The sequence below is a fragment of the Schistocerca serialis genome, chromosome 5 (assembly GCF_023864345.2).
Source record: "Schistocerca serialis cubense isolate TAMUIC-IGC-003099 chromosome 5, iqSchSeri2.2, whole genome shotgun sequence".
NCBI classification, from domain to species: Eukaryota; Metazoa; Arthropoda; class Insecta; order Orthoptera; family Acrididae; genus Schistocerca; species Schistocerca serialis.
The window spans coordinates 242,794,573-242,806,726 of NC_064642.1; the positions used below are offsets into that span (position 1 = coordinate 242,794,573).

Sequence of the window (12,154 nt, forward strand, 5' to 3'; positions counted from 1 at the left end):
ACCACAAGCATACTTTTCGGAATAATTAGGACCACATGATGAAGCGGCAAGATTAACCAGGCAAGACACTTAGCTATTACGTGACAGGGAAAGGCAAGGGCGCGAAGGTTATAGACTGAAGCATACCGACACTCGCGCACGCAGAGCCAATGGAAGAAAGTCATTGCGTTCCGTTACAACGATATCACGCAAGACTAGGACGAAAGTTGCAGTGGACAATATCCAATGTATTTACCAGAACCTGAAAGACTGACACGTGAAATGATCTGGAACGGAAGTTGCGAGGGTTCTCGAATTTCGTACTGTACTACACCGAGCTATGACAACGATCATTTCCTCATTGTAAGAAAGTTTCAGCATTTCCGCGAAGGAAACTCACTGCATCCACGAACCTTCATTGATCGGTTCAGAGTAGGACTACCAGAACGTTAGACATTAGTACACAAACTAGGCTGCCAACATGTCTGGAACAGTAGCAGAAACGATGCAAAACGTAGCAGCTACATGTCGATCATATGAAGTTTCTCTCACGCTACTGGTCGACTGAAGCGCAAAATAGAGTGAAGTATGAACTACTGCAAAATCCATGCTGTACTTCGAGAATTCCGGAGAGAAGAGCCCTGTAAAATTTTTCGAAGCAACGACAAAGAAAAACCAATGTTTGGATGTGCTACACAGCGATGGAGAATTGATTAAATTGTGAACCCTGAAGCTGCCACTAAAATACCAATAATCACTGGTTGTGCGTGGAGGCAACGACGTGGAAGTTTTCAATGGAATTTTGAGAGATTTTGAATTCATATTCTCAGAAGATGAGGCAAGAAAATGCGAAACCCGCGTGAATGAAGGACCGCGAAATGCGCCAGAGAACGCACGAAGGAATGTCAACCATTACGAACCGCGTGATAACTTCGCTCAGAGAAGTGACAATAGATTCCAACAAAGAAATGGTTATGGGTACGGAACAAAATATGGCAACGGTTATTTACCTAGGAATGGCAATAACTATTACAGGGGGAATAACTCTAATCGCAGAGGGTATTGGAGGACAAACAGGCCGACAAATTACCAGCAACGAAACCTGTGTAACCAAGTCGAACAAGGACAGGACGGACCGAAAGAAGACGTGAAGATCAGGCCACCAAACCCCAATAAACATTCGAATTGACGAGAGAGTGCCCAAGTCAAGGAGAACAGCGCACCTACCCAAGCAAGCAGCATCAATGTAACGAAAGAAATAAACACTTTGACGTGAGAGTTGAAAGATGAAGGAACCGAACCGCGGGGATTGAAAGAAGTTGAGATACTGTAAACATCAGGTTGGACAGGAATTTGTTGTGAGGATTTCGCCAAACACGGACTACCGGAACTAAATGAAACAGCCATAACGGAAGTCGAGTTAAAAGGCAAAGTCGTTATATTTCAGAGCTATTTAATAGTGTAACTAGGGAGAGCCGATTGCAAGAAGATAACATACCATCGAGAGAAATAAATATTTTGTCACGACAGGTAATAAATGAGGAAATAGGATCGCAGGGATCAAACAAAAGCAGGAGAACAACAACATCATGCTGGGGAGAAATTAATTGGGAGGATACAGATGAAGAAAATGAACGACCAGAGGCATACACAATAGGAGGAAATTGCACAGTTATCTGAGGCTGAGACCAAGAAAAACGAACTAAAAGATGGCAATGCTCAGTCGACAGAAATTGAAAATAAATTACAATTGGGCACAGGTTCCAATGCGTACAATGATAGAAGTTATAGAGATATAATAAGGGCATTTACATGCGACTATTTTGGAATTTCAGCGAAGAAAGTAGAGGCAGCTGTAGCTGAGTTGAGGAAAGATGAAGTTAAATGTGAAGAAGAAGTTGTAGATGAGAGAGAGATAGTGGTCGAGGCATATTCGACAGAAGGTTTGAATTCTCAGGTAAAAATCCCGAAGCAACTCACGTGTGATTCAATAGAGGATGCTTTAATGTACGGAGATGAGGAAGAACAGAGCAAACCGGTCGAGATTCAACCAGTTGTGAAGGCCATTGTAGCGAAAATCCCAATTAATGTAGTCACAGACAGCGAAAGCGGCGTAGGTTCGAGTCCCCCCCTTGGGCATGGATGTGTGTGTTGTTCTTAGCATAAGTTAGTTTAAGTAGTGCATTAGTCTCGGGACCGATGACCTCGGCAGCTTTGTCCCTTAGGAATTCACACACATTTGAACATTTTTTGAACATACCGAAATTAACGGTGGACATAATAGCTGCGGATTTCTGAATGAAAGACGAGCTGTGATAGACATGGGAAAGAGTAGAGTGACGTTTGGGAGCATTGCACTTCTCTTCGAGCAAAGGCTGAAATTAGAAGAAATACCAGTAATGAATAACCAATTAAGAATTACATTGGGCATGGATGCTGACGAAACAGAACGGTACGCACGAAGGTGGTAATCACCTCATCTCACTAGAGAACTCCTGTTAGAAATACATAAAGAAATCGACGACAAATTACTGGAGGTAAAAGACATTCAGGGTGAAAGTAAAAAGGAATTAGAAAATATTTTTCGCGATAAGGTAGAGGTGTTTTTACCCAAGCCAGGTAGTATTAAACATTTCCAATACAAATTTGAAATCAAGGAACACGAACCATTTAGAGTACTGCCTGATACAGAACCACTAAGTTACAGGGATACAGTATTTAGGGAGATATCCAAAATGTTAGACGATGACATCATTGAACCAGCCTCCTCAACATATAATAGCCGTCTCCATATTGTGAATGATAAAGATGGCAGTATCAGATTAGTGTTCGATTTGCAACAGATAAACACCATCATTATCACAGAGACAAATCGTCCTGAAAAGTTAGAAGAGCTAATTCAAAAATTTCATGGCCCAAAGGTTTTCTCGTCCATTAACTTACGATCTAGCTTCTGGCAGATTGAACTGGTGCCTAAAAATAGAAAATATACAACATTCATCGTCTTTGGCAGATGTTACCAATTTAAACGATTACCATTTGGCCTGAATATATCATCAGTGGGATTCATTAGGGGGCTTAACACCATAATGAGTCTTGAACTCTTACAGAAAATAATATGTTATGGTGATGATGTCATTATAGCAGAGCCCTCATGGGAGCAGCACAACAACACAATAAACGAGTTTTTGCAGACCATAAAGGATCATGGTGTGACAGTCAACGTAACTAAGTCCAAATTTGTATGCGAGAAGTCAAATTCTTATGACATATAATATCAGAAAAGGAAATTATACCAGACCCAACCCCATTAACAGCTTTTAATGAATTTGGCACCCTATATAGTACAAAGACTCTGAGGGGATTTTTAGAACCAATCAGCTTTTACAAAAAAGTTCATATGGATTGACACTCTCGCAACACCACGTCTATGTGCACTTACTCGAAAAAATACGCCATTGCTATGGGATCAGCAAGCTGATAAAGAATTTTTAAAATTGAAAAATGTATTAACAACAGCACCAATACTAGCTCACCCCAACTGGGCACAAAATTTTTATATGGCCACAGACAGTGCAAAAAAAGGGTTGGAGTTGTTTTATTCCAAGAATACGAACAGGAAGGGCAGATTAATTACAAAATAATGGCATTTGCCAATCGAGTATTCATTAAAAGTGAGAAAAATTATTCGATCACAGAGTTGGAAGCATTGGCCATTGTGTGGGGCTTCTAACGTTTTAGATATTTCAGAAGGAAAACAAACGTATTCACAGAGCACAAGGCTTTATAGTTCCTATTAGCCGCCAAATTAACTCATGGATGCTAATTTTACAAGTGTTTGGTTTCACAGTCACACATATTGCAGGACCAGCCAGTATGTTAGCAGACGCCCTATCATGCATCTAAGAGCATAGGTTTGGAAGCGGAGGAAGATCATTTCACAATGTATTACACGAAAAATATAACCTTCGAAAACTACATTACTACTGCATTGCGAAACATAGGTAAAGAACTGGACAAAGATCCAGATATACTCAGGATCAAACAAAAATGGAAAAGCAGAGCAGAGATCAGAAAAGATTATCTCCTGAAAAATGATGCCTTATTTATCAGACAAAATGTTGTCACCAGCGAATGGTTAGTTTGTATCCCAGCTGAAATAGTTAAAAAATACACATGGTACACACACTTGAGTAATGCCCAATTTGGATGAAAAAAATGCTCCCTGAAACTGAAACAAACAAGTCATTTCCCTGATATGGAAAAGTGAATAAGGGAAGTTTTCCTAAAGTGCATAATATGTATGAGAGCAAAACATGACACATTTCAGATAAAACTACCTATGTTTCCAATAATCCCTAACAGATTAAAACAAATAGTGGCAACAGATTTAATGGGAACTCTCTCACGCACAAAGGAGGGCTACACTTTTATATTTGTGGTACTGGAATTAACTTCAAAGTGGGCAACGGGGCTTACAATAAGTGATGTGCTCAAACAGGATTTTCTCAAACAAGTTGGCAGAGTGGAACGAATCTTTTCAGGTAACGAACCACAATACAAATCAGCACACTGGCAGGACTTGTTGAAATAGTACAAAATTAAACCTATTTTTATATCAAAATATTAACCCAGTGCAAATGTAGTGGCATGGTCAATGAAAGACATAGGTCCTTTATGTCGATTGTATGCCAGCAAAAAACATAACACTTGGGATAAACACCTGAGAGATTTCCAAGACATTAGAAATCAAATGTCCCACAGCACTACCCTACTTCCACCCATCACAGTACTTAAAAACATTGTAGCCCCTGATGAAACCTAAGAAACATTAAGATTTCCCACAGTACCATGCAGGCAACACAAACAGATTATAGATACAGCATTAACAAATATTAAAAGGGCAATCATGAAAAGAAAGGAAAGAGGGGATAAGACAGTCATGAAAAGGTCATTCGCAGTAGGTCAGATAGTGTTTGTGAAAGCTCACCATCTTTCCTATAAACACAAACAAAAGAACGAGCTTTTCACTCTGCAGATGAGTGTGCACTGATATGAAACTTTCTGGTAGATTAAAACTGTGTGCTGGACTGAGACTCGAACTCAGGACCATTGCCTTTTGTGGGCAAGTGATCGACCATCTTTTTTTATTTTATTTCATTATTTTCTTCAGTGTTGTTCGTTGCATTTGGTCTGGGCGGACGTCACATGACATCCATTCAAGTTGATTGTTGATTCCTGTACTCAGTTTTTTTATTACAGAGGGCCACTGCCTACTTTGACTGAACTCCCTGAGCTACCGTGCCGGCAAACCACACTCTGTCCTCACAGCTTTACTTCTGCCAGTACCTTGTCTCTTACCTTCCAAACTTCACAGAAGCTCTCCTGCTAACCCTGCAGAACTAGCACTTCTGGAAGAAAGGATATTGCGGAGACATGGCTTAGCCACAGCCTAGGGGATGTTTCCAGAATGAGATTTTCACTCTGCAGCAGTGTGTGCGCTGATATGAAACTTCCTGGCAGATTAAAACTGTGTGCCAGACCAAGACTCAAACTCGGGACCTTTGCCGTTCATGGGCAAGTGCTCTACCACGGCAAAGATCCTGAGTTAGCGTCTCGGTCTGGCACACAGTTTTAATCTGCCAGGAAGTTTCACAAACAAAAGAACCATAAGCTTTTCGCTGCATACAAAGGACCTATCGTAACGCCATAGAACTAAAGAATCCAAAGACAGGCAAAAGTTTAGGACTTCATGATGTAAGCCATATTAACGGGTATGACGATTAACCACTTATAGGGATCAGTAAATAATATCAAAGAAGCCATCAGGTATGTTTTAGACTGGACGTGACTAAGAGTCTGAGGAAAAGAAGAGACAGAGAACTGAGAAGTACCTTAAATTTTTTATGTAGCAACCAACGTGATATGTAGAGTTAACAAAGGTAATGATCTAATAGCATGATGACATACCACAATACCTCACATAACGAACATAAGGAGTCTCATGAGCTTAAGATATCAGGAACAAACTGGAATCTGATATAGAAACTAGAATTGTAATGCAGAGATAGGAGGCTGAAAAATGAAAAGAATTTCTTAAGAGGCATAAATTAGGCATTAGGCATAAGGTAGATTATAAGAAAAGGTTTTTGTATTCAAACCTCCTGCAAGAAACAATTGTTAACTTCGCGCAACAATGCGACAAACTACAACTGACATTGTATATTGGACGTGAATGGACGAGATCAACAATTTTCTACGAGGTACCTGTAGATGCACTGGCAAGGGCATGAGAAGGATGGCGATTTGTAACCAAGTCAATCCTTGTACCTAATTGTGGTAGCAACCGTGCCGTGATAAAAAAAAGTACAAGAAAGGTGGATGAGCAGCAGAAGATCGACGTTAGGTCTAGGCCTTGCGAAAATTCACTTTCGACTGATTCTTAAGTCGGAAGGACTGCAGGGAACAATGGGCCACAAACATCAACCAGTGTGCAGACTAAAAGCGCCTCGCCCGAAACCCTGGCTTGTCTGAGGCACAATTTCGTAAAAAAATTACGTGTAGAATAGCACTGCCTGCACCAGACTGTGATAGTATATTGAAATACAGAGCTGAAAGAAAATCAGTCAATCAATGCTGAACTACACGTTCAAATCAACGATTGAAACACTAACGAATGTTAAAGTTCAAAGCAACTAGTAGTCAATACTTTCCTATATCCTGTCCAGAGAAATGACAACATTCAAGTCTGAAGAAAGGAAGATGCTTGGAAGAACAGAAGATGAAGAGTCCCAAGACTGATATTGAAGAGAGAAAATGGGCGAAAATATTTCAAGATACACATTTTCAAATACTCATCCTATCGTAAACTAGTTGTCTGCGAAATGGTACAAAAATATAAATACCTTCAGCAATGTCTTGAGAAGAAAAATACACGGTTTTAGGCCAATTCTCCACGAGACTCTGCATTAAACGTTCCACATTATGAAGAGGGGCACTTCAAACTACGGCAACGTCTTGTTGCAAAATTCGACAAAGAATGACGCTGCCCACCCAGAAGTTTGCCGACAAGCAACTGGCACAAGTCCTTCAGCTTCCTGCAAAGACATCCGTCGCCAACCAATGCAAGAACATTCCTAGACATCGTGTGAAAATAGCGGTCGAAATTAGGTAAAGATCATGTCGGACAGTGAAAAATCTGCAAAAAGCACAAAAATTGACACAGGACTTCGATGTATTCATATCGATTAGATACGATATACATTTCTCTAGGCAACGTGTGTAAGTGTCTGAATAATACCTGTATAACAGTCTCTTTATAAACTTTGTTTCATGAGCAATGCAGGTTGTACAGAAATGTTTTATGTACTTATAATGTTAACTAGAATAATATGTTTTAAGAAATTTGTTCATCTATATTGTATCTTAAAGATAACATTTTTTGTAAAGTTTATTTACTGTCTATGATTGTAAATTTTAAATTTTTATTCATGTGTAATTATAAATGCAACATTTCTTAAAAGCCACACTGTCTGTTAGAGTAATATTATTTTTTTAATAATATGTGTGTATTAATATTATTTGTGACTATAATATTTTTTAATTTGCGTAAATAAATAATAGAAACTTTTAAAATTTTGACATCGTTAGGATTTGCTACAGAATCATTTTGATGCTTACATTAGTTGTTAGCATCACAATTTTTGTAAAACGAACGTCAGAATGTAAACACTGTATTTTTCGATTATGTGTAAAGTGTTTAACTTTTTAAGCTGATTTACATAGTATGTGGTTTGAAAATAATATTAAAACATCGACGTGAGAGGCTCCTCATCTCGGAAACAAAATCTAAAATACTCAAAACTCATTTAAATAAATAAGAAAAAGAAATTGATATCAGTATAAAAATTTATAGTCTTCACTTAACGCAGATAATTAAATCAATATCAAAGTTAACCATGTCAAAAATACAAGTATTCAAACCAATAGAATTAAATAGAATAAGGACTAGACCAAGTGGCTGACCAATATTCAATGCTTGAGAAAAAGGATAATTTTTAACACTTAGACAACACCTCAACCATTGTCTAACTTCAGTACAAAAAATATCACGGAAGGGTGGTGATATGTAAGATGTCAAACAAATAACACACCTTACATTGAATTCCTTAAACAATTCCGGCTAACTCGATATGTCACATTACGTAGTTATGTGAATATGCACTAACTTTATTGACAGGCAAAGCGAAGCAAATAAACGAACTGACATTTCGAGAATAGGAACCACGAACAGTCACACTAGTAACTGCACACAAGTATTTTCCCTGAACTGAGCTACAAGATGCAGTTCTGAGGGAAAAGAGAATTTTAAGACAGCACACCGTCTCGCGTGGCTGAAACCCTCGCCACAGGACACCTAGCGGATACAATGAGATGATGCCGCAGCCTCTGCGCAAACTGCTGACAAAAGCTGTTTATTTCAGTATTACACATCAGAAATTAAATTATGCCGTACAAAAGAAACGACGCCTGTAATAGGCTACAAAAACTCTAGTGGCTGGAGTTACAACAAGTATAAACGCCCAGATTGGCCAGAAAGAAAAAAACATGGCCACCAGCTTTGATATAGGCAAATTGCAGACAGAGTAATTGGCTCCTTCTCTTGCAGAAAATCGTAGAGTGTTTGAGCAAGGCGACTCACGCTCCACTGAGACGACTGCGAGACTCATTATGTGAATACCTGTTCACAAGCTCGTCTTAACTTGTAAGGAGTTAAACTGCAAAGTCTCCAAGTATGGAGAATCACACCGAGCACTGACAGTTGACGCTTGCGAGCGATTTGAGGGCAACGACGTTGGCGTTATTCCAGCCAAATAACGTGCCTATTAACTTAACTAGCGAATAAATAGGAATCTCGGCTTCAGCAAAGACGTAGGAAATTTATCACACTGGTGTTTAACAGTTGAGAGAGATTTAGTATAGATTCTCAGGTTCACTGCTCGCGCCGCCAGCCGCCACTGCCGCCACCGACGCAAGGCAATCACACACGCTTGCACTATGCTAGCAAGTGACATTCAATCAACACTCAGAACTGCTGTCTCTCCTAATTTTTGTACACTCATCCATGACCTGTAGTTAAACATATTCACGGTTGCCGGGCTTAATTGAAGAACTAACGTGAGATGTCCAATCTAACAAGAAGGACTGATCAGGCACTGTACAGTTATGAGAGTTATGAATCGTTTTAATTGTGTACTTCTTTTTGATTGCTCTTTACCGATCCCCATTCAATCTTGGACATTTTTATTGTGCCGGTATTGCGTAATTGATATGTCTGGCCGCTATTCTATTTAATTTTTTTGTATTTTTATCGACCCCAGACATGGTCACCAATCATCTTACCATTAAGGAACATTACAATAGTTAGGAATTTTGCTTCACTGTTGTGAACACCCAGTATCAATATTTCCTACCATCCTGTATGTAATTTTGCTAACACTGCTATGTCATGAAGACATACTTAGAGTAAAAATAAACCTTAATAATGAAAATCTAAGATTTTCGCTATTTTCTAACGTATAGTTACGCCTGAACCCGTATGCTAATTTCTGTTGCCAATAACATTGCCTTTACAGGGTGTGTAGTGGAACCGACATTGAGATCAGCATCTGATTACATCACTGTCAATACTGCTGCACTCTTCTGAACTCTGCATGCATGAGACGGTATCTTCCTATCTTGTAGGCCATAGTTTCAATACCAAATTCCTAAAACACGCATAGAGCATCCTTACACAACTGCAGTAGGAAGGTAGATCAGAGACAGTCTCACAAGTGTTATAATGTCGTTAAATAAGTAATGCCCCACTTTTTTTTCTCGGAACATATTTATTGTTAAGAGTCAGAATTTGGAGACAATAACATCAACAGGTCTTGTCCATGTCCTATCTTTGTACGCAGTCTCCATCACACTCTATTGCTATACACCAATGTTGTGGAAGAGCACGTATTCCCTGCTGGTAAAAGCTCTTGTCCTGTTGGCATAGCCATGTTTTCACTGTGTGACTGACACTCTCATCATCTTCAAAGTCTCTTCTCATGACAGAACGGACTGTCTGTTGGTCTCGAAACGCTCCAGCAATTCAGATGAAATGGCCTTTCTTTGAATTTTGTTGAAACCATCATGAGCACCTATTTGAATGTCTGAGAGTGTGGATCATTTCAGATGTACTTCCTATGCTGGCTGACAACTGTCGAGTTGTGATGAGCCAGTTGGCACGAATCACTGTGCAACAATGAAAATGTAAATCGAATGAAAATATTTAATTCCTGTCAGTTCTAATGTGCTGATCATGAATATCACAAAGCCAATTCAAAATTAGCTCTAGTTTTCATTTTACACTGTTTTATTACAGCGAGATAATTATATGCGAATTTTTATGTTAAGTTTAAAATCAAATATTATAATGGTTTGTCAAAGTCATAATAACTAGTAACAACGGATCATATTATAGTCCCTGGTCTTACTTGTGTGCAATATTTTGGATATAAACATGTTGATATCAATTTTAGTGATCTCTTTGTTTCCCTCCTCTTCAACTTCAGTGACTTTTTTAATGCATGTAATAATTTTTGCACATTTGTTTCCAGATTAACAACCCAGTGGTTCAAGTTGCCATGAGTTCGTGTTAACAGTGCTGACACATCTTGCAATGTGTGTGGAGAAGTGACATTTGCATCACAAATACAGCAAATAACTATATTGATTAAAAAAAAGCTTACAGTTGTTGTTTTGGGTGTAAAGTAGGTGATCAGGAAGTATGGGAATATTTTAAGACAGTCTTTTTACAGTGCTTAGGGAACAAACGAGCAATAAATTGCAAGGAGATTGTAGATAACATGTCATCTTATGAAAAAACTTGGTTGCAACATGTCACTGAAAATGTATTTCTTACATAGTCATCTTGACTTCTTCCCAAAGATTGTGGTGCAGTAAGTAATGAACATGGGGAGCGATTTCATAAAGATATTGCCACATTTGAGAAGAGGTATGCCAGAAAGAGGAGCCCCAATATTTTAGTGGATGACTGCACGATTGTCATAAGTGATGTTCCCGAGTATGTGTATAAACGTCAAGCCAGGCAAAAACGGTCATCTTCTGAATTTATCTCTGAACAAAATATGTAATTGTATATACTGTACATTATGGAAATTTAACATTTATAATCCCTTATATACATTTGTGACCAGTTAATTTATATATTTTCTTTTGTGCTTTACATAGCTCTGGTACAAAGTAGAAATTCAAAGTATTTTCTTTCATGTAATACTATCTTCATTTTTTGTTAATATTTTACTTTTATACTTCCAGAAAGGCACTGAAATTTATCAATGCATAACACATAACATAATTCAAGTATTTACTCACTTAAAATTTGCTACGCTGAATCTTGGAACATGAATGCATATTTGGATAATGAGTTATTTATACAAAAATATAGATAACTTTTTTAAAAAAATTACAGCTAAATATTTATGAAGATGATAATTTTGCATCATTTTATACTGAAATAAACATAACCAACTCAAAATAGTTCAATTTACACACTTTCACTTCTAATTTGTTGTTCAGTGTAATAGCATTCGCACTATCCAGCATGTCTGGAGCAGTGGCTGTGACAGGATGTGCTGAGCATGGCTGGTTATCAAGCTCTGTTTCTGCATTTCCTGAGGCTGTAACTTAGTTTACCCATCGCCCAACTGTACTTCTATCAACTGCAGCATCGCCATACACTGCATACAAACGTTTATGGATGTTCACCATAGTTTCTTTTTCTGCACAAAAGAATTCAGTAACAGCACGTTGCTTGTAACGTGAGTCGTATGTAGACGCCATTTTGACGCTGTACTACGGCTCTGCCATCTGCCAGAATGGTTCGAAACTTCACTGGCGCAAAGAACAAACATCAAATGTGAAACACCAACAAGGACATTTGTGTATGTTTATTAATGGTTTTTTTTAAAAAAAAATGTGGGGCATTACTTATTGAACGACCTTCGCAATATTCTGAGGTAGCTCCTCACTTAGACAAAAAGTATTCGGTGCACCAAAAAAAAAAAAAATTATGTTTGGCATTCACACTCATACATTCCGAAGGTATCTGTTCAAGCACCTG

General features: G+C 38.4%; 1 protein-coding gene across 1 annotated transcript in view; it reads left to right on the forward strand.

Moving 5' to 3' along the window:
• LOC126481874 (outer dense fiber protein 3-like protein 1) overlaps positions 1–11,141 on the forward strand; it is a 76,706-nt gene extending 65,565 nt beyond the window's left edge. Inside the window, exon 5 of the mRNA XM_050105833.1 lies at positions 10,629–11,141. Within this exon, the coding sequence (XP_049961790.1) occupies positions 10,629–10,659 (31 nt within the window). The 3' untranslated portion in view covers positions 10,660–11,141. The remainder of the gene's footprint in view (positions 1–10,628) is intronic.
• The last annotated feature ends 1,013 nt before the right edge of the window (positions 11,142–12,154 follow it).